The sequence below is a fragment of the Scleropages formosus genome, chromosome 15 (genome assembly GCF_900964775.1).
Source record: "Scleropages formosus chromosome 15, fSclFor1.1, whole genome shotgun sequence".
Lineage (NCBI taxonomy): Eukaryota > Metazoa > Chordata > Actinopteri > Osteoglossiformes > Osteoglossidae > Scleropages > Scleropages formosus.
Genome location: NC_041820.1, coordinates 7139167 through 7161892, shown reverse-complemented (window position 1 = coordinate 7161892; position 22726 = coordinate 7139167). Strand labels below are relative to the sequence as shown.

General features: G+C 41.4%; 2 protein-coding genes across 8 annotated transcripts; both read left to right on the top strand.

Moving 5' to 3' along the window:
* The first annotated feature begins 1331 nt into the window (after positions 1-1331).
* On the top strand, positions 1332-8432 carry slc18b1 (solute carrier family 18 member B1). Of its 5 annotated transcripts, XM_018731693.1 has the most exons (15): positions 1332-1458; positions 1648-1760; positions 2481-2623; positions 3286-3381; positions 3707-3780; positions 4062-4209; positions 4399-4555; positions 4987-5123; positions 5991-6092; positions 6521-6612; positions 6703-6798; positions 6890-6964; positions 7234-7327; positions 7553-7602; positions 7746-8432. In XM_018731693.1, exons 2-15 carry the CDS (start codon positions 1679-1681, stop codon positions 7849-7851), a joined length of 1452 nt encoding a protein of 483 aa, XP_018587209.1. In that variant the 5' UTR covers positions 1332-1458; positions 1648-1678; the 3' UTR covers positions 7852-8432. The 5 variants fall into 5 exon arrangements, with proteins under 5 accessions (XP_018587209.1, XP_018587220.1, XP_018587230.1 ...); XM_018731704.1 differs by lacking the exon at positions 1332-1458 and having other exon boundaries at positions 1465-1745; XM_018731714.1 differs by lacking the exon at positions 1332-1458 and having other exon boundaries at positions 1465-1760; positions 4119-4209.
* Positions 8433-8683: 251 nt separating this feature from the next.
* LOC108921906 (transcriptional activator Myb-like) lies at positions 8684-20104 on the top strand. 3 transcript variants are annotated; one of them, XM_018731653.2, is made up of 14 exons: positions 8684-10001; positions 11305-11380; positions 12668-12776; positions 13229-13300; positions 13700-13792; positions 13945-14165; positions 14640-14862; positions 16599-16667; positions 17420-17524; positions 18030-18281; positions 18930-19033; positions 19129-19228; positions 19375-19492; positions 19892-20103. In XM_018731653.2, exons 2-14 carry the CDS (start codon positions 11358-11360, stop codon positions 19918-19920), a joined length of 1518 nt encoding a protein of 505 aa, XP_018587169.2. In that variant the 5' UTR covers positions 8684-10001; positions 11305-11357; the 3' UTR covers positions 19921-20103. The 3 variants fall into 3 exon arrangements, with proteins under 3 accessions (XP_018587169.2, XP_018587179.2, XP_018587188.2); XM_018731663.2 differs by lacking the exon at positions 8684-10001 and having other exon boundaries at positions 11228-11380; positions 13703-13792; positions 19892-20104; XM_018731672.2 differs by lacking the exons at positions 8684-10001; positions 19129-19228; positions 19375-19492; positions 19892-20103 and having other exon boundaries at positions 11228-11380; positions 18030-18256; positions 18930-19027.
* The last annotated feature ends 2622 nt before the right edge of the window (positions 20105-22726 follow it).

The window sequence follows — 22726 nt, the reverse complement described above, 5'->3', positions numbered from 1 at the left end:
ATGCCTGATTATGGGTATGTCTGCTGCTGGAAAACAGATTTAATTTTGATGAAATATTATTGCATATGCTAGAAGATGTATTTGTATTTCTGTTTTCCCTTTTTTTTTTGTTTTCAGGATCATCTGCAGGGAGAAGTGCTAAATAAATGTTGATTCGATGTTGACCCTTTGTTGTGATGCTTCATCAGGATTTGTATCTCTTGAGTTTTTTTTTCTGACTTAATGTTTCAGTGTCACTGCTAGTAATTTGAGTCACTTTTTAAAAAGTAAACATGTCTTTAAACCAGTTGTAAGTCCGTTAAGGCCATTTAAAAAATATGATGAAAAATAAGGACCCCCTCCTAGAAAAATGTCCATAATTAAATTCCAATGTTTGTGAATTTATCACACTGAATCTTGATTACCTTCACAGTCTATTATAGACTCTAATAGCAAATTAATATTTTTTTATTTTTTGATTTTTATTTAGTTACATAGTGTTATTTTTTAATGCAAACCTGCTCTTCACAGACCCCCTGAAGCCCATCCATAAACCCCAAGTTAAGAACTTAATAAATGGTATAAAAATGCATCACAATGTGTCATTTAAATAATTTTAACAAACCTGTGGCAGGAACACAGCAGTTTCCCTGATGTTTTATGCTCATTTTAGTTACATCCAAATGTGTAAGAGAGGACATGTACAGTATACCAAATGCTCCAAGACATATAATTTGTCTCTCCAGTGTTGGGGGGGGGGGGGGTGGGCTGGATCCTGCTCTCTAGTGGGTCTGGGGTTCAAGTCCTGCTTGGGGTGCCTTGTGATGGACTGGTGTCCCATCCTGGGTGTGTCCCCTCCAGCCCTACACTCTGTGTTGTCAGGTTAGGCTCTGGCTCCCCGCGACCCTGAATGGGACAAGCGGTTCAGAAATGTATGTGTGTTGGGTTATAAGTGCTCAGTTCTACTGTTATGTTCTCGGTACCTACAGCTGACAAGGCACAGTGCGCTGGTTACACACACACACACACACAACTGAAACTGACAACTTTGTGCGTTCCGGCAAGACTGTGGTTAAGAATACTGTTGAATAACTGCTCCGTTGGTTCCAATCCTGCTCCTCTGTCACCGTTGAAAAGACCCTGATTCTAATAACAGTACATTTACTCATCTGAGCTACACAATGAATTAGTAAGATGTTTATTTTCGGGGAAACATTATTCATCTTTCTGCCATCCCAAAATACAGAAACGCGCCGTTCTTTATGAATAACACGGGGTGCGATACCGAAGACTGCGGTCTTTAACTTTGAAACGCGCAACGCTCCCGGAAGTCCTTATAAGGAGCGCAACTCTGGCCCGGGCGCGCGCCGCTCGGATCCTGCCCGGCGGGGTTGAAGGTGCGCTTTGTGCGGCAGTTACCTGCTGACGCGGGTGTCTCTCTCACGTGTCGAGCGGGCGTTTGCGTTCCACGTGCCGCAGGTGAGCTCCGTTACGTAACATTCTAGCGCTCGCGGACTGTGCGCGCGAAACGAGGGCCTCGCTCGCGCGGAAAGCGCCGGGGGCTCCTGAGTGGCCGCGAGGCAGCAATGCCAGTGGTGGAGTGAAGTGGAGACAAAAAGACAACCTCTTCGCGGCGTTTGGCTCACTTTAATTAAATTATTCGGGAAGGACGTCGGGTGCGGAGGGTGTGTGCGGCGCCATGGACGAGGAATACGGACCTGGGTTCGACCGCCGCTTCACGGCCTCCCTGAACATCCAGCACGCAGGTACTGACACTGACAGTAAGTAACTTTTATCATAACCGAATCCTTCCACCACTTTTCCTCTTCGTTCTTGTCAGTTGATTATTTTTCACCTTAACACACGTAGATACACAACAGAACGAGAAAAGTGGAAAGTTTAACGTGTGAAAGGTGATGATGTTACTTGTATATAACTATAAGTTCCGCGGGACACTTGGCTCCGCTGCGTAGCGCTGGACCGCAACGGGAATGTGGTAAATCCCCAAAATGACCATTGCCTCATGATCTCGTGGCTCCAGTGTGTTTGATCCCCTGATCTCGCTGAACTGTTAATGATTTAGTACAGTTAGTCATTTCACGGACGCTTTTCTCCAGCGACTTCCAATGATGAACTTCGCGCGCGCGCGCACACACACACACACACACACACACACACACACACCTATGACTTACACTGCTAGATACACTACTTACACTGGGTCACTCATCCATACATCAGTGGAACACACACACACACACTGTCTCTGTCACTCACGCACTATGGTGCAACCTGAACAGCATGTCTTTGGACTGTGGGAGGAAACCAGAGCACCTGGAAGAAACCCACACAGACACGGGGAGAACGTGCAAACTCCACACAGACTGAGCAGGGATCGAACCCCTTCCTCTCGCACCACCCAGGTGCTGTGAGACAGCAGCACTACTTGCTGTGCCACCGTGCCATTATGTAGACATCTTTCTTTTGCTTATAATTTCAAGGAGACCTGGATGCGGTGGAAGGGTCCACAGCACCATCCCAGAGGATGTCCAGGCACCAGGTCCTCACTCTCATCTCCATGGCATCTGTAAATTTCTGTTCCATGATCTGCTATTCAATATTAGGGCCATTTTTCCCTAATGAGGTAATTTTTTTTAATGGGTTTAATTTTGACACTATGTGAATCATGACGTCTATTTGGGATTGTGACAGATAAAGCACCTTTGTTGGCACTGCTGATAGCTCCCCTTTGTCCTCCTGCACTGTGAGGGCCTTGTTCTTGGGTACCATGGTATTTAAGGGGGATAACCTGGTCAGCAGCATCACATGGGGTCATACGACTGGGTAGATGTTCAGTTTAGTATGCAGCTGACAGTGCTGCTTTATTGCTTTTAGGGAATGTCAGATATGAAAAGCAAAGTTAAAATACATATTTTATAAAAATTCTCATTACAAAAATAATCCCTTGAATTTTGTTCTTCATATGTGTACTTCGGACAAAGGAATAAAGCAGCTTCACTTTTTTTTTTTTTTTTGGTAACATGTCCCAGCACCCTCATCCTGTTTGCACTTTCATTAATATGTCATTAATAGTTTAATATATTGGTGAAGGAATGTATTTCCCAAAATAACTTGTACCAAAGGGTGTCATACATTGGAAATCTGTCATGAGTTTCCCCCTCCTGCCATGGTTTTGTTGTTCATTTATAAAAAGTTTATATACTTCTACTAATTCTATATAATAGATATTAAAATTATAACACGGCTGTCATTTATGAAACTTTTGGCTGGTACTTTGTTTCACAGGCAGAAAAAAAAGGTGTGAGTCAAACCGTTATTGGTCTTATATTTGGATGTTACGCTTTGTGCAATTTGGTGGCGTCCCTAATCCTCGGTAAATATGTAAGTACTGTCGTTCCCGTGTCATTCGTGTTCACCTCACTTGCCTTATTGTACAGTGGATAAATGACATCAAAACTTCTGCTTTTATGTACTGGATAATAGAATTAAAGATGTGTTTTTAGGACAAAATGCAAAGACTGGTAACCTACTTTGTCTTTGTCCTTGTAATATAAGGCTGAAATACAAGAAAAGAGAATATTTGAGAAAATTTTTTTTTTTTTTTTTTTCCCCCTGTTATAGGTATCATTACTTTTATATACATTGCAATGTAAATTATTGACTCCCTTAATGAATTTGTCTCCTTAATTGTTTTGTTTGCTTTCAGATTGTGCAGATTGGGCCAAAGTTTATGCTCACTTCAGGATTGTTTGTGTCGTCAGTATGCACTATTCTCTTTGGGTGTGTCTGCTTTCCCCTTGTATACAAATCAAAGAAGTGATGATATGCAATATATTTACATTTTACAATTGCTGCAAGCTTAAATATTATTTCAAAGTCATATGGTTACACACTTAGTTTTGACATTTACTATAGTTTTAAAGTTCCAAAGCCAACAAAGTTTACTGTGTGTGTGTATAATATGTGTGTGTGTGAATAATTTCCAGCCATTTACCTCCTGTTAATGAGTGTAAGGCAACAGTTTCTAATTTTTTCCCCTTTTTTTTTTTTTTAAAAAAAAGTCTCCTTGACAGATGTCATAGAACAACACCGTTCATAATAATGTGCTTTCTCATAAGGTCTATAGATGCTATAGGCTTTTCAGCAGCAATGACATCCTCTTTTGCTGTTATTGCAAAGGTGTTTCCCAGTAATATAGCAACTGTTATGGTAAGTGGGTTTTTTTTTTTTTTTTTTTTTTTTTTTTTTTGCATCCTTGTTTAACTATAGTGGAAACATGCTTTCAATTCATTTGTGTAAATGTCAAACCATTTTGCGCTTAATTGTAGTGGTCTTGGCAGTTGACCTCCTTGTGTTCTCTGGATTGAATTTGAACGTGTGATGACATATTTTAAACAGGGCAGTTTGGAAGTCTTTACTGGACTTGGCTTGATAATGGGACCTCCAATGGGTGGACTTTTGTATCAGTCATTTGGATATGAAGTCCCATTTATGGCTTTAGGGTGCTTTGTCCTTCTAATGGTCCCATTCAACATGTGTATTTTACCACACTTAGGTAAGATTTTTTTTTTTTTCCCTCCTCTTAATTATTTGTGTTATACAGTTGCTAATTATTGCATTCTTGATTAGTGCAACTGCAAATTCTTACTTTATTTCTAATTTTATTTCCAAGTTTTTTTAATTACCTTTAAGTATATTTTATAGCTCTTCTGTTAAATACAATATCCTCTGTTAATTTGCATCTGATGAGCACTTTGGATGCTGTTTGAGTGCTGCTTTTTTGTTTAATTTATATCACCAATGAGGGTGTTGATTCTGATCATACCTGCAGTAATGTACCCATTCAGTCAGCTGGTCTGCTTTGATTACTTTAGGTATAACTTGAGGACAATTTTAATGAAATCTGTCTGAGTAGCTTAATCCACAATCAAGAAAAAAAGCTTAGTGTAATGAAGCTGATCTAAAAATTCTGGTTTTGTTGTCCAGAAGCAACCCCTGCAAACGACTCATTCGTTCGATTGTTCATCCACCCAAAAGTCCTGCTCCTCTGTTTTGTCATATTCACTCTGAGCTCAGGATTGGGCTTCATTGATGCAACTCTGGCCATATTTGCAGTGGCGAAGGTAATGGCAGACTGACTTGTTTGTGTTATCCTTGTATGGCTGATCCTTATTTTAACACTGCTTTTCCTGTATTTTATTAGGTGTGTCTGTGTATTCTAGAAGGTTTTGTAAAAACAGTAATCTGCAAAATGAATCATTTTCACATTCCCCTGACAATAAATATTCTCACGCTTAACTGTTTGTGCCAAAAATATGTTTATTCATTTAGCTGCTGCTTTTTTCCCCAAAGTAACCCTTTTTTTTTTTTTTAAAGATAAAAAAAGAGGCTTTAACCACTGTAATGCCTACATGGCCTGGATTATATATTTGTGTAATACATCTGTCATATGTATGATGAAATTCCTTTGACTATATATGACAAGCCTTTCTTGTACAGCTGTAATCACACAATGTCACCATTTTGTGTTTGCATTTTCCATTCAGTTAATTAATCACACTTTTGTCATTAGTTCATACTCTGTCAGTTTTTATAACTGTATTCTACATTCTTGAAAATTGCAAATTTTGGCACCAGGTTCCCAACACCAAATATTCCAGTTCCTTTTAGGATCTGAAGCTTTCTAGAATGTTTTGGTACTTTCCATAATGTTCTGGTGCCTTCTAGAACCTTCCAATGGCTGTAACGTGCCAAACTAAAACTGACACTCTAGAAGAACTATTGCTGTTTTCGTAATCGATGAACTTTAATCATAATCGTCATTACTGAGAACTCATTTTGTTGCGTTATTGATCTTTGGACTTCATATCTTTAAGTTGACATGATTGAGGTCATATCTATTATTCAGCTCCATCTTCAATAGCCTTCAGTTATTAAGAACCCAATGTCCATGACACGCTGCTCACTTGCTGTTTATCTTGAATTTGCAGTTTAATCTCTCCGCTGGTTACGTTGGGCTTCTCTTGCTTGGTGTTTCGCTGCCTTATTGTCTTTCGTCACCTTTACTGGGAGTTGTGAGTGACAAGTTTCCTGTAAGTAGAAATTAATTTTCTTGGAAGAGTAAAGACAGTTGTAAAGCTAAAAATATCTAAAAAAACCTTTTCTGTAGGTTGGGTTTTGGGTGACACCCAAGTAATGTATGGACATATTGCTGTTTTCTCACACACTGTGGGTGTCTTCCCCTCCCAAATTGTGTGTGTGTGTGTGTGTGTGTGTGTGTGTGTGTGAGAGACTCCTCATACGAGGTGCCCAAGAATTACTTAATCTGGCTCATCTAAACATGGAAAGTAGGCAATGGTGTGTGGTTTTTTTTTTTTTTTTTTAAAAAAGAAAAAAAAACCTGACATTTTGTTATGATTTATTTGTAATGTCCAGATAACGGCTTAGATTGAAATTGCATAAAGTAAGGTGCTTTGTGGCTGTTCTGTTTCTCAAAGTGCTAATTTGTCATTTTATGTAGTCTGTAAGGAAGTGGCTGGTGGTCCTGGGTGGTCTGGGAACAGCAGTTGGCTTTTGTTTGCTGGGACCAACCCCTATTCTTCACATCCCTCGGTGGGTTTGTAGTCACCCCCCCCCCCATCAGTTTTGAGCTTGTCCTATGCACGTGTGTGGCATCAAGTGTTTTTCCTTTCCTTCCTCCAGGCAACTATGGCTGTTTGTTTTTATGCTCACCATCATTGGGTTTTCACTTGGACTGACTGGTATCCCCATCTTCCCTGAGATCATCAACTGTGCCTAGTGAGTAATTATTTTCTTTTGCGGTCAGCCTCCAGGCAAAGTGCCCTTTCTACACCAGCGGTGTCTCAGTGTTTTCAACCTACTTTTTCAGTGAGAATGGCTTTGAGGAAGGTCTGAGTACTCTGGGACTGGTATCTGGTCTCTTCGGAGCAGTCTGGTCAACTGGGTGCGTATCCTTATACCCGAGTCCAGCCTGCTGTGGTTTTGTCTGGTTAAAGGCGTTGTTTCGCTTCCTCTTTTCAGCTGGCCCCTTGGTGAAAGTGTACTCTTAACACTTCTTGCAATAATACTTCACTTTTATACTTGTCTAGGCTCTACTTTTTGTTTTGTGTTTAATGGTTATTTTCATGAGCCATTTATTTCTTTCCACTAGCAAATGTTACTTTAAATGATACACTTCTGCTTTTTAACGGGGCTGCGTTTTTGCTCACAAAGGACGTTCTTCGGGCCAACCTTCGGAGGATTTGTTACTCAGAGGCTGAGTTTTGAGTGGGCTTCTTCCATTGAGGGAGGAATTGGATTTGTAGCTGTAAGTAAAAATCACCTGACAGTTCCTAGAGTTCACTGCTGATCCAGTTCACCAGCTGTCTCTGAAATCATAATGTGCCACGGTATTTTTATAACTTATGACAAATGTTTTTGCTACTGTATAGGAACTGAAACTTCAACAGCTCATTTGGTATGGTGAAACCCAGATGTCCTCGGCCCTATTTAATACACTTGTGCAATGCTTTTCTTTCTCCTCCTTTTTAAGTCATTCCTTCTGGGTGCATATTTCTTCTTTGAAGGAACCCGAAAAAAGAGGTGAGATCTGATGTGTTCGAGTATGGTTAGTCGATGGTGGTACCAGGGTTAACGTTTCTCACCTTGCGGCTGAAGTTTAGCGTTTTTATGACTTGAGTCTGTTTTTATTACGTATTTATCTATCCATCATATCTTACCCCAAGGGCCCTTCGAGTGACTGGAATCACATGTGAGAGGGATCCTCTCCTTGGTCATGCGCCAAAAGACTCAGACACAGTGACCACGATGAATGGATACCACCACTTCTAGAATATCACTTAAATTATTTATAGTATGTTAATCTTTATTTGTTGCTGCTAAAGTAAATTAAAATATATTAACTTTCAAGGTGAATTCAAACATTATAGGAATTAAAAATGTTTAATTGCATATTTGAAGAATAATGTAACATAAAAGATGTATAAGAAGAAAAAAAAAGTCAATGTTGGACACCTTTCTACGTGCCGACGCTAGGATCGTGGATGGAAACTACCCTTATGCTGATGGGCATTAATGCATCAGTGAAGGCTTCAGACCTAACTCAGTGACAACTGGTTAGTTTAAAAATTAATGTACTTATGGGAATAGACAACAGCTGTTCTGGTTTTTTTTTGTTTGGTGAAAACCTAAAAACAGGTGTTGTGGTCCCTGGACTTGGTAATGTCTTTCAGTCTAAGGGTACTTCTGAAATTCCCTGTAGAAAGATTATTTTCTCAGTGTTCACAGGAGACTTCTGTACCTGAAGTTCATAGCTGAAATATTAATGCAAATTATTTTCTGATATTGACCATAAATTTATTTTTGAAAAACCGATATTTCAATAATGACTCACTGTGACTTATTTAATCAGCTCTATATATTTGAAGCTACAGTAATTTTAACATTAACTGATTAGAATTAACTTGGCAAAATTTGACAAGTTACATGAACATTTAAAATGGTTAATTGTTATGTAACTTTTTTGTGATTTGGCAGTATAGGAATTGGTTCATGACTAGATCTGTAAAAACTGAATGTTGAGAGATTGCAGGATTATTAAACATGACTATGAAGAGATACCAGAGTTTGGGGATACAGATGAGTCTGTAATGGTCTTTACTGAAGTGGGCACTACAAACATATTTGCATTCAAGTTAAAAGATGACGCACATAGATACTGTGTATTAGGCGAAATGTCTGATTTATTTTCTGTATAAAACCACTGTGTGCCTGCGAAGCACATGACTTGGATTATGTATTTAATGGAATACTGTTGTTCTTTGTCTGCTCCTGTTGTGTGGTATTAGTGTGCTACACAATATGAGCCAAGGTAAAATGACACTAGTAATATGATGAAAACACAAGGGGTTTCTGTCCCATGTAAAGAATATTATACATTGTTGATTTTATTACTATCTATTTTTATGGTGGTCCCTCATTTCACTGAGGGCTGTTGTAATGAAGGTTTTTCAACACAACAATGTTAAAATGAAATATTTCGACAGTCATGTAAGAAGTGTGTACATCAATAAAATGGGGAATTCAATAAATTTGTATAAAGATTAACTATTTTCCAAATGGTCATATACCACCCCATCCATTTCCTTAGTGAACATCAGAAGATTAGGTCTATGTTTGTGCTGAATCCATAACTTAGACTGATTCTATGCCACATTATTTTACCGTTTTCCTCCTGTTTTTTGACGTGGTGGCTTATTCACATCCCTTTAATGCCAATTACTGTGCTGTAGAGTATGTATACTTGCATTGTTAATTAAGTTCTACCTTTTTCCAAATATCAGATGTATGTTTGTCTGTGTAGTGTACTTTTATTCATTTACCAGGTGGTTTCCTCAAAAGCATCATACATCTCATATATAGAGGCCATGGCACAGTAAGATATTGTACTTCTGAAGATTATGTATAGCCTGAATGTTTCCTTACCCCATTTAATTGCACTCATCCCATGACATTCAGTCTCCTGATGTCCAGTTTTTCATGTGTGCCATCTGTTATTGATATATTATTGAAAGCTGCCCCGAAAGAGACTGAGATACACTGGGGTACCTACCTACACTTGCTTGTGGCCCGGCATTCTGCTGCTTCACTTGCATGTCCACCTCTCCACGTTTCCATCGTCTTGTATGTCATCGTGGTTTCATTATGTAATTGTTCACTTATTTTAGTGGTGTATTTTTGAAAAAAGGTCGGAAAGGAAAACGGCTGCGGTGCGCCTCGAAAGGTTGGAAGTATTAAAGCAGAGCAGGGTGAAAGATGTTTTTCTTCTGTTAGGTTTGTCTAAAAGCACAGTGCAAACTATTGAGAGAGATCAAATACCAGCGAGAGCTGAAAATGTCACCTCTCATCAGTCTCTACCTCCCACTCCTCTGCCTAATGCCATCACCTTTTTTGCCTGAAGCCAGTACATGCATGCTATCATGGTAAGTGTACTTTTATCAAAGCATAATTATTGTGTGTGTGTGTGTGTGTGTGTGTGTGTGTGTGTGTGTGTGTATATATATATATATATATATATATATATATATATATATATATAAATAAATAAACATTAACTGTTCTACCGGTGTGTTGCACAACTTTTTTTTCTTAGGCACCATTTAGGGTGTTTTTGGACTGAACTTGGAAAGTTTCTGGAAATAACTGTTAATGGAGGATTAATTTGTCTGGTTTTTTGATATTTGGTTGGTTTTCAGGAAGGAATTAGGACAGGAGGGATAACTAATAGTAGTACAACTACTAATCATAATACTACCATCACTACCAAGGGAGTAGTACAATCTGTCATATTTGTGCCTAAGGTGAAGACTTTGCAACTGAGGAATTTTTAAACTTTGGTCTTTTCTCTGTAACTTATAACAGCAGTAAAGAGCAGTCTTGTATTACTGGGGCAGCAGGTGGCGTAGTGGCTAGGGATGTTCCTTTGTAACCTGAAGGTGAAATTCCACTTGAACTCAAGATACCACATAAATGCGAAAACCCCAGGGAAGATGAAATTGGTAAACTTGTCTAGCACTGTAAATTTACCTGAGTATTAAAGGCAAGGACCATCTGTCGGTGCAGTTACTCGCTTTGGTGAGGGTACTGTAGAATAGCGCGCGCGCACACGACCATCCTGCCATCTAGTGGCCCTTTTCCATCATGTTTTCCATATTGTGTAGCATAAGAATGCCGCACGCTTAGTTTGATCCGAGTAAAACCGCTGCCAATAAACTGGTGACTGCACTTTCTTTTTATTGTGAAACTACCTGCGTTGCTACCGTCTTCACCGGTGAGGTCGGACTTCTGGGTTCTAAGTTTGAACTTTTTTAAGTAATTGCGAAACATGAAATCATGTGCACTGGCCGGTTCACTAATAATTTGAGTGTAGTAATTACAGTAATATTTACCGGGGTCTAGCAAAATGGGAACATTCTTTGACTATATATAATAATATATACTGTATATTTCTGTTTCTGAAAAAGTTAAAATTACCTGCACTGGTGAGCGACTGGAAGATGCGGATTGTTATGTCATGAAATTAGCCGTTTTCCCACAAAGCGGCTTCCCCCCCTCTCCAGTGCGCATTATTGCGTAAAGCCCGAGAGGCGCGCTGAAGTAGCGCAGGGAGCGCGCACTGTGCGCGCGGGGAGGCGGGGGGGGGGGAGGCGCTCTTCTTACGGGCGTCTCTTGTCGCGCTTTTCCTCATTTACGAGCGAAGCGCGCGCCACCTGCTTTGCTGCGCAGATCCACTCCGGCGATTCGGACCCGCGGCTCCCCGCACCTTCCCGCACGTGGCCATGGCTCAGCGGCTCAAACGGAGGTAGGGCGACCTGGACCCGGCGACACCGCCCCGCTGCACCTCACCACCACCAGCCCCCGACACCCCCTGCCAGAGCGCGTTTGTTACGCGAAACGCGGGTTCGCTTACAGCAGCAGCAGCAGCAGCAGCAGGTGCACATGGTGGGAAACCATGACATGATCATGAGCAGCCTGAGAAAAGAGAAGAAAGGAAGAAAGGAGGGGGGGAAAAAAAAAAAAGTTTATTTGGAAGACGGGTGAGAAGTGCAGGTCTGGTTTGGGTGTCACTTTGTAACAATATTTGCAAATTATTAGAATATTGTTGTGAACAATACATACTCGTTTCGATACTCTGTTAACATCCCATCATCATCGTCACTCGGTCACTGCAGCGCTGCAAGAATCTCTCGCGTCATATTTGGCAGAAATATCTTTTAAAGATTTTTATTGCATTTTTATTAAGTGTTTTAAGAGACCCTCCTCTTGGAGCCTCTGTGTGTGAGAAGGGTAGCTGCCATGTGGCGCACGTGTGTGTGTGTGTGTGTTGCTTGCGCTCATCTTCAAAAGGGGCGAATCATCCAGAAACCAAAAAAACTGTAGCACCAGTCTTTTCAAACGTTGCTAAAAATACTCTGGAAATTTATTTGTGCACTGTTTTCTGAATATTTCTTATTTTGGAATGTATACTGGTTTACCATGGGCATGGCATGGTGGAAAAGGAAGTAAGAGTTCACGAGCTGAATAATTTAAATACCTGCAAAATGAATAAAAATGCATAATCTTCGGTATAAAGTTATGAAATGCATTAATTGTTTGGACTGGACTGACATTTTGGTTAGGGTTTCACTTTTTCTGTAATTCACTTTATTTCTTATGGACTGCTGCACAACATATACTAGCAGGGCATTCCAATAAATACAGTATCCGATTCTTAATTAATATACACCATCAGACTTCTTAAATTATAACATAGAAATTGAGTTACTGTTGATCTTAAAAAGCAAAATACACTACTGGGCTTATTTTGTCTATTGTTGCTCAGCAACACTTAAACAGGATCCGACCCTCACAACTTTTTTGGGGAAAAAATAATCACAATTTTAGTTGTCGGAGGGAACCACAAACCTCAGAGCCAGTTCTGCGGCAGTGTGTGCCTTGCATTCTTTCTTGCTCAGCACCTGATCGTACAAGATTTACAACTTTTTTTTCTTTCTGTTTTTTTTCACTCTCGGTTTTGTTTTTGCTGGCACTGTATATTTTCGTTTGTGCTCCATTTCCCCCTCACGGCGGACCCTCCTGTGCTCTACAGCGTATGCAGCAGCGAGGAGGATGAAGAGTTGAACGAGCGTGACAGCGGAGGACCCACCACCAAGTGCGCGAGACACAGCGTGGGCAAGAGCCGCTGGACCCGTGAAGAAGTAAGCAGGAAGCCGGGGGGCGGGGTGTCAAGGGCGAAGGTGAGGGCAGGCGTGGGGGTGGGGGTGGGGGTGGGGGTGGGGGTTGGATTTTACACTGCTGTGGTACCTCATGAGTGTCATCAGTGTGACTGCATGCACACCACTTGGGTTATGATGGTGCCAAGTAACTGCTGGTCACTTTGTTGGTGCTTCTGATCTGAATCGTTTTGGCACCTTCACCCGTGTGTAGATTTATCCTCATTCTCTTTGTTTACCTGGTCTCTTTGGTACCTGCATGATTATATTTGCTGGCTGCACGCAGGCCGCCTTGAAGGGTCTGAGGGAAAACTCACACTGAGCTCTATGTGATGTGTGAAAGCGAGTTAGTGTTAATGGTCTATTGTCTGTTGGATGGAATTCAATGTTTGGTCACTGTTACATGTGCATCTGTTTATTGAAACATTTCTGTCTAGGATGAGAAGTTGAAGAAACTTATTGAACATCATGGGTCTGAAGACTGGAAACTTATTGCAAGTTTCCTACCTGTAAGAACTCTTCATTTCAGGGATCAGATCACATCTTGAGTATCAATAGCTAAACAGTTAAAGTATAGACAATGTAACTCACAGTGCCATAAATTGCTAAAAGTCTAAATACTGTAATAAAGTGTCTATCATATCTCTTCTGTTTTTTTAAGATAGCTATATATTTAATATGACAAACCACACACACATTTTCAGAACCGCTTGTCCCATACGGGGTCACGGGGAGCCGGAGCCTAGAGTTCAATCCTGACTTGGCATTTAGAGTTTGACGCTTAAGACCCTGTTGAGTATTCGGCAGCACTTTTGAACTTGGTGTTCCGTTGCGTCAGTAACAAAAACACACTGTTGTGCTGATTAAGCCGCAGTTTGAAATCAGCGGGAAGTGTCTGTTTCTGTCAGAAGCACACCGATGTTCAGTGCCACCACCGTTGGCAGAAGGTGTTGAACCCAGAACTCGTCAAGGGGCCGTGGACCAAAGAAGAAGATCAGAAGGTACGCCGACCCGACGTGTTAGTTTCCACAGCTCCGCTCACCCACAGCGCTCTAAAAGCACCGTCCTTAGGAAAGCTTCACGAAATCAAAATCACGACGGTCAGCGGGGTCATCGCAGTTGGTTTAATGACTAATGTCTCGCTCCCCCGTAGGTCATCGAGCTTGTCCAGAAGTATGGCCCCAAGCGCTGGTCCATCATAGCCAAGTACCTGAAAGGCCGGATCGGGAAGCAGTGTCGGGAACGCTGGCACAACCACCTGAATCCCGAGGTGAAGAAAACCTCCTGGACTGAGAAGGAGGACCAGATCATTTATCAGGCTCACAAAAAACTGGGAAACAGATGGGCGGAGATTGCGAAACTGCTTCCTGGAAGGTAAGGAGCGTTTGTGCAACTCTTGTACACCTTTGCGAAGGGTACAGCTGATGTGTCTCCCATCAACGGAAATGCCATGGGGCAGGTAGTGTAGTCAGTTGCTTCAGCAAAAAGTACCCAGCTGTGCAAATGGTCAATAATGTCTAAGGCAGCAGGTGGCGTAGCGGTTAAAGCTGCTGCCTTTGGACTCAGAAGTTGCAGGTTCAATTCCCCCCAGTTGTCATAATAGAGCTAAATGAATAAATGTAAATAATTGCATTGGAGAAAAGCATCAGCTAAGTGTTTAAAGGCAGTGTAAGTAATTGTAAACATCTTAAAATTAGTTCACTGGAGAACAGCGTCCCCTAAATCGATAGCTAACTAAAGGCTGAAATAACGAAGCTTCTGCAGTAATTGGTGAGGGTGCCATGTGCACAAACTGTCACCTCCCCTGCCTCCACGTCATGAGCACATTTCTTTCTACCTGCACAACAGGACAGATAATGCCATCAAGAACCACTGGAATTCAACGATGCGACGGAAGGTGGAGCAGGAAGGCTACTTGCAGCACTGTGCCAAGAAGGAGCACCTGCAGAAAGCTGTGAACTACACCGGGGGCAACCACGTGCTCGGTTTCGTTGGCACTCCTCCGCCTCTGAAGGTCCTGACCCAGTGCCCCAACGACAGAGACTACCCGCTGTACCACAGGACCAAACGGGTAGAGAAAAATCACACGCATACAGTGTTACCAATGGTTGTCAGTGTAATATCTTTGAGTGTTCTGATGATATTCTCCAAGGATGAGTTTAAAAAAATTAAATGTCTGTACAGTATGGGGTCAAATGCAAATTATGGCAGATACTTTTTGACTTGTCCTCAGTATTTATTCATTAATTGCCTTTCAGAGGTCTTTGGTTCTTATTTGAACTTATTTGGAGACTTTAGAAGGTTTCTTGTCAGGAGGTAACCCTTTGAGGTGGTTTTTAGTGGTCTAACCAGACGATGTAGAACTTGCTGTGTGGTTGGACCACACTTTTTTTTTTAATATTTTTTTTTTTTTTTTTAAGTTGTGTACTGATTAAGTGCTTTAAAAGCAATACTTTTGGACATCATTTTAAAATAAGCCTTATTTGGAAAGTGCTTTCTTTTTTTTAAAAAAAAAAAAAAAAAAACATGGATACCTTCAGGCGGACAAAAAATGTAAGCACAGACAAAACTTCTCAGCTGGCAGTTCTGTAGCTGGATGAGTTAGATCTGAAGTGATGAGAAGGTTTAAGATGTGAGGTTCTTTAGCAGGAACTTTACACCGTTTTTCTCTAAGGAATTCTTGCAATTCCTGCTGGTTTCATGGAAGCCAAACCGCCTGAGGCGGATGCTGTCGGGGACTGAAGTGGGGTGGTAGGAATTGCCATGTGGAAAGTCAGCAGCTCTGTCTTCAGGATCTCCCAGATTACTCTCATGATCCTCAAGAAAATTGTAGAAGTTGGACTGGGGCAGTGTGTTTCTGGAAGATGGTCTACTCGGGATGGTAGATGGGCTGAAACATGGGATGCAAATGATGGTTTAGGGTTGTCCCTTTTTTGTGCCATATTGAGACTGCTTGGATCCAGTTTGTGCATGTGTCACGCTCTCCGGAACTTTATGGACCCATCTGGCTGCCTCTCCTGGTCGGAAGGACCCCCAGTCATTCTAAACCACAATCCCATTCCTCGGATGGGAGAGTTAGAGATGTAGTTCCTTGGTTCCTAAGACCACAGGGTTTCCAGACAGATGATTGCAATATTATGCAACCCAAATGTGGTGTCCAATTTTTTTTTTTCTTCTTAAGATTTCGTTTGGTTGTTTTTGTTGATACAGGAAGGATGCTTACAGCCCACATTGAACTTTTTGTGTGCAAAGTGCCGTTTTTCTGTTTCATCTCAGCCCAGGCCAGTGCCAGCATGTCTTTGGTTCGCGCATCTGCCCACTGTTGCCCAGCAGTTATCTTTGAGTATTTTCCCCAGGCTTACATCACCTCTGAAGCACTTTCCGGTGACTTTCTTCTCCGCTTTTATTTGTCGCTCCGCTACCTGCCAGACGGGCGCTGACCCTGACAGCCCATTAATAGCCCTCCTCTTTGAGCTGTTCTTACTCTCCAGGTTGGCAGCCACATTTCATACAGGTTTAACACCCCCAGCAGACACTTTATTTTTTTGTACTTGCAAGTAATTATAATAATAGTCTTTTTTTGCCCCCCCCCCCCCCCCCAAGTACATGAGGATTTTTCAGCATGTTGACACATACTGTGTGCAACAAGGTGTTTTCTTTTTTTAAAATCTGGAATAGATTATCCATTGTTCTTGTTCACAATATCTGCTGGGCTTTTTCCTTCTCAGATATTAGCAGCAACTGAGATCTGCGTTGGACTTACCTGTGTCATGTCTTTTCTATGTCTCTCTGACACCCCCCCCCCAGGTCCCCTTACCTGCCACCCCATATGTCAATGCGGTGAATGCTCCACAACCGGGAACAGCTGCTATACAGGTAAGGCATATCGACATGTTTCAGTTGTAAAACAGTGCGACTTCACGTGAGAAACCATTACAGTGGCAGAGCTATATCGTGTAATTAACATTTCTTTAGGTGGGGTAGCAGGTTGCTCTATGTTGTAGGAACCTGAAAGTTTCATTTCACGAAATGAATGTAACAACTGCTGTTATTTCCCTAAGTAATCCTTTTTTGTGATTGCAGAACAGTGGTGTTCAACTCTTTTGTGCCCACAGTTATTAATGTGAACGGGTTTGAGGACTGCAAGTGCAAAAATCAGAAGTGACAATCATAATTGTTTATATTGGGGGGGGGGGGACATTATTTTTATAGTTTTTTATATAGGTGTGGTGTATGGTCAAGGGTGTGTCCACCTAAACTGCCATGCAATTCAGAGTACTAGGGTAGTGTGGTTAGAGCCACTGCCTCTGGGCTTCGAGGTCACAGGTTCCAACCCCACCTCCTGCTGTAGTACCCTTGAGGAGGGTTCTAACCTTGAATTGCACTAGTAAAAATTACCCAACTCTATAAATGGGTACATCATTGTAAGCAGGGTAATGATGTACGTGGCTTGGGGGGAGTGTCAGTTAAATGAATAGAAATTTTAGTACTTATTTTAGATATAATATTGGATAATTTTTTTTAATTTTTTTTTTTAATGTTCTTGCGTGCTGCATTACATGAAACAGGTGAGCCACATGGACACCCCTAGTCTAGAGTGTTCTTCTTATCCACGCTCTCTGTTTCAGAGACACTATGATGATGAGGACCCTGACAAGGAGAAGCGGGTGAAGGAGATCGAACTCCTGCTGATGTCCACTGAGAACGAGCTACGGAGGCAGCAGACTCTGCCGGTAAGAGTCACTCGTGTTTCACACTCTTCGGCGCGCTTCTCTCAGCTGTGGCCCGAACGGGGCAGGTTGGCCCTGTTGGAGGAGGACGTTGCAGGAGGACGTTGCAGGGGGGAATTCCTGGAAGAAAGAAGCCAGCACTTGCACCACTTCTTGGGGAAGTTCTCCTCCCACACCTTCAATGATGACGTCGTTTATTTCGAACGTCCCCGCAACTCCTGGCCAATAGTTATTTCTCCATTTCCCTTTGATTCAGCCTTTTTTGTCAAAAGGCTTAAAGGTCATTAAATATAAAACTCCATTCCAAGTTATTGTCGTACGTCACCTTTTCGACAGTTTTTAGTTATATGTAACTTAAAATCCCGACTATTTTGCGATGCCAGTCCATTAAGGACTGAGAGCTCCCTCCAGGGCGCACAGATGTTCCTTTGAAACTCTGGTTTTAAGTCTTCAGTGATGAGATATATTTTTATTACTGCCATTGTTGTTTTGTGCCATCTGTACTCAGAGACAGGTGAACAGCTACCCGGGATGGAACAGGGCTGCCGTACCAAATGATGTGAGAATCAGCGGAGAAGGTGTGGCAGTCCCTTTCCTCGGGTTCTTCCATCATCAGGAGGCATCTCCTTCACCTCTGGACCCGGGGAGTCTCCCAGAGGAGAGCGCCTCTTCCGTTCGGAGCGCGGATCCTGCCCACGGCAACGGACGCACCAACTCCCAGTCTCCCTCGACCAAGTACATGGATTCGGTCTTTGACTCTGTATGTTCTTACTCTCAGCACTTAGTTTCTGACACAGCCTCTAAGGGCAACGTTGTTCTATTATAATTAATACTGACACACAGTGGGAGGAGCTGTACTCAAAGCAGGTTCCTTTATTAAGTGGCTTTACCCCCTTCATTTAGTGTTTCTGTAACTGACTCCTTGTAGCATATTGGGGCAGCAGATGGTATAGTATCTAGAGCCGTTGCCTTAAAGTGTGAAGGTTCGAACACGCTCCCACAGTACCTTTTGATCAAGGTACTCGCCATGAATTGTTACAGTGAAGTACTGTTGTATAAATGTGTAAATTGCAGTAAGTAGCTTAATATTGTAAGTCGCTTTGTAGAGAAGCGTCTACTAAATGAATCAATAGCTATAATATTAAATCTATTTCAGCTGTGATTTATATTTGGAAATGGAATTGCATGGAATTGTATATTTGGTTCTGTAATGTGAGAAGTTGTGAACAGACCTGAAGGAAAAGACAGAATACTGCTGGGGTCTCAACCCCATAAAGTTATCCCAGCAAGAACAACCTGTTGTATAACCAGGAGTAACTTAAATTACATCATTACAGTTAATGTTTATATGCAAAATAGAGCTTAATTTGTGAAAGTACCAAAATCACTTTTTGTGACCGTTTTTCAGATTTTCGTTACAATGAGAAGCCAGGTGGATGCAACAGACGTGGACTGTTCCAGCAAGCACGTGTCCCCAGCATTGTCTGCCTTGTGTCATGTACAGCATCCCCAGTAAGAGGATGACACTCGAACCATCAGCTCTCATGCCCGGAGTGGTTGTGTTGACCAATGAATTTGTCACCAAACGTTCCTCTTTTTACACTCAGAGTGTCTCAGATGGAGATCTCTCCTCCGCTTTGCCTTCCTGCCACACCTGGATTAGCTTCTGCGGACATCAAATACAGACCCATAAATATTCCAATGACGGTATCATATGCATTTCTGATCACTCTGAAAAGTTTTGAGATCACGGATCTTTTTTTACCTTACGATACATTTGCGTACGGGTGAAGCCTTCGGTACCGTGTCCCGTTGATCTGCAACCTTGGTTATCATGGACTTTTTCTTTTCAGCTCACAGATGCACATCTGGAACAAAACCTCATTAAACAGGAGCCTGATGGGAATGATGTGTCAAAAGGTGTTCACCAGCAAACAGATGACCTTCCTCTCCAGAAAACAATCAAACAAGGTAGTTAAATGACATTAAATGTAAAAAGAAACTTAATTTCACATGATTAAGATGAAAACCTGAGAAATATTTGCAAGGGTATGAGTGCATTTTTGTCATGATTAAACTGTATGTAGTGCATGTGTGTGAGAGAGAAATTGTCCTGAAATGAGCAGGTCTCCCATACTTGGTGTACCCTGCCTCCTACCCTGTGCTTCAAGGATAGGCTCTGGACCACCACAATCCTGCACTGGAGAAGTGGTGATGGATGGATGGCTGGATGGATGGGTCATAGCCAATCAGTCATTCATTCATTTTTTTATTTTGTGTATTGGGGTGGCCATTGCAGGGTTGTGTGTCATTTATGATGTGCAGTAATTTAAGAATAGCTCTGACTTGAGCCGCTCTGTGTCGTAACAGCTCTGCACACAGGAAGCAGTGTTGTGTGAACGGACTGACTGGCAGTCACTGATCCCGGATCAGCCGTCGAAGTACACTACCTCTGCCCATCTACGTTAGTCAAGTAAAGTGTTGAAGCTAAGCATTACCGAACGTTCAACATTTTTGTTCATTTTCAATACAGCTTTACATCAGACCAAATAACGGTTTAAGTATTGTCAAAGATGTATGAATCGATAGTGAATTAATTTTAAAACAATCTTGTTTACATACCATTGTAATGTGTTCATCATCATATTATGGATGTTTCTTTTTTTTTTTTTTTTTTTAACATTTTGGCCATAGATGGTGTTTGTAAATACAGATGTTCTTCTTTCTTTTTTAACTACAATAAATGATTAAAGAGTCAGTGATACAGATTATTTGCTGTATTACATCAGTAGTGGGATTCTGTAACAAATACCTCACAGAATTTACAACTTTCATTCTTCTTGTATGAAAGTTCTTGTGAGATCCTGGGAGTTCACCATGTCTCTGTCCAACAAGGTGGATTATTTTAAAAAGAGAACTAAAGTTTGAAATTGGCAAAAATTTTCTAAAGATACAAATATTTTGATTATATAAATTGGGTTTTGACTAATATTTGAAATGTATATTCCCTAAAGTGAGAAAGTGTTTCTTTTTTGCTTAGCATTTTGTCCCCCCCCCCCCCCCCCCAACCAACCCTGAAATCTGTGTTCAGAAAGGGTCAGATCAATGCGAGTTGTTCCAAACATATATTTCAGTGTTCGGGGACAAAAAGGTCCTATCAATTTATGGCAACTGGTTGCTTTGGAGAACAAAGTCCCAAGTGGGGTGCTATTGTGTCACAGTGCATTGTAATGGCGTGCACAGCAGATTTTATAATTGCCCCGTATTGTTTGGAATGTGTCGCTCTTCTCTCACCCGGTGCACTTTTGTGGTTGGCAATTGAACTGTAAAGTGGAACTTCATCACATTATTCTTAAAATTTCCAAAACCACTTCCATGGAAAATGATTTACATGACTAATCCAGGACAAACTCATATTAAAACAGTTAATGTACTTCACATGGGTTGAGTCACATAACCCAGAAGCCTTAAGCAGCTCGGGGGAAATGCCTGTGTGTTAGTGCTTCTTAATATATGAAATATTACTGCAGCAAAAAGTTGATTGTGCTTTATTTTCAGGTAGATTACTGATGGTGTGTGAATTTCATCTTTAATGTTACTTATTAGAAACTCAGCCACAATATAAGCTGGCTTTTGTATGAAATGTATTGATACAATGAAAAACAATGTGTGGTGACAATTTGCCAAAACACAGTAACCCAGAGCGACAGCAAAACTTTATAAATGCTGCGGGGGGGGATCTATCCTGCTCTCAATTGCTGTGAATATTTATACTGGACAATCGGCAGCAAAGGCTTTTAGTGAAAGGTGGCTGCTTGGTGAAACACCCCCTTGGTGTACTGAATGTGTGAACTGATTTTTAGACGTAGTCTTTATTGGAGCATGTTAATTTATGGCAACTGGTAATGTAGCGGTTAGAGGTACTGCCTTTGGACCCGAAGGTCCCAGGTTTGAATCCCACCTCCAACTGTACTACCCTTGAGCAAGATACCTAGCGTAAATTGCTCCAATAAAATTACCCAGCTGTATAAATAGGTAAATAATTGTTAAGCTGCTTCGGAGGAAAGTATCAGCTAAATGTATATTTGTTTCCTTACATTTACAAAAAACGGCAAAACACTACAAATTAACATCACGCTCATTATGATATGGTCGTAAAACAGGGGCATTAAAATAGTGTTAGGCTGAGAACTGGGGGGAGGGGGGCATAAATATCAGTCAAGTGAATATCAATCTGTTGATCTTTGGGGTTAAGTAGGAAAAAACTGTTCCCTCGACAAACGCACAAATAGCTTCCAAGACGAACCAACATAACACTTGTTTGTGGCTGTGAGAGGAGTTCCGCATGGTCCTCATCTTTATTCAAAGTGCAAATGGTGCAGCAAACATTGTATTGTCCTTTCCATGAAAGCTGGAGATTAGTAACTAAATAAGCATTTATTGCAATGCATTTGATTGGAAACACTGATCGCGTGGGTGGCTCTGAGCGTTTTTCGTACTGTAAGATCGCTACATGCGGCTACGAGGAGTTTGCAGTAACCTGGAGAAAAATCATAACTACAGTAATGCACTCGTTTTTAAATGTGTGCTTGTCTTGCTCTGCTTTAAGAGAATACAGTTAAAACAGCCACAAGTTTTATTACGTAGCTATTTGGTACTATAGCTATAACTAGTTGCCTTTTGCTAAGTGTGAGCTATCAAGTTTTATTAACCTTTATCTTTTAACTTTCTCATGACGTGTTACATAAAGGAATTTGTTACATCAGCGTCATGTCTAAATTACTGTCAATTACATCTCTTTACATCTCACCATTTCTCCAGGATGAACTGGTATTGCATGTTTGGCTGTGAGTTGGTGTGTAGGGGATTTAAGAGGTGCAAAACACGGAGTCTTACTTTTAGTCAGTTTTTTTGCATTTAGGTTTAGTGGGGGAGAATCTAGAAAGAAATCAGATATGACTAATGTGTGCGTTGTGGCTGATGGCGGTGACTTTGGGTTCGATACCCTAATCCATTAGCCAAGTTCTCACTTGCAGCGTTTCCAAGGCTAATATTTATAGGGGCCGGTTCTTCCCGTCTCGACCATGTTGTGTCCTATTCAGCGGGGGAAATAGAGCGGAAGCTAGGCTCAAGGAAGCGACTCGGTGAAGGGACTGCGCTCGCCGTATCTCCCCCCGCGTCTGACAAGCGGCTGGAGTTTAGCCG

Bases quoted from the DNA above. Each gene is read 5' to 3' on its own strand.
- slc18b1 (XM_018731693.1), top strand. From the start codon at position 1,679: ATGGACGAGGAATACGGACCTGGGTTCGACCGCCGCTTCACGGCCTCC. The intron at 6,613-6,702 runs GTGGGTTTGTAG...TCCTTCCTCCAG, and splicing joins CCTATTCTTCACATCCCTCG to GCAACTATGGCTGTTTGTTT. The intron at 6,965-7,233 runs GTGCGTATCCTT...TTGCTCACAAAG, and splicing joins GGAGCAGTCTGGTCAACTGG to GACGTTCTTCGGGCCAACCT.
- LOC108921906 (XM_018731653.2), top strand. From the start codon at position 11,358: ATGGCTCAGCGGCTCAAACGGAG. The intron at 14,166-14,639 runs GTAAGGAGCGTT...CCTGCACAACAG, and splicing joins GCGAAACTGCTTCCTGGAAG to GACAGATAATGCCATCAAGA. The intron at 16,668-17,419 runs GTAAGGCATATC...TCTCTGTTTCAG, and splicing joins CGGGAACAGCTGCTATACAG to AGACACTATGATGATGAGGA.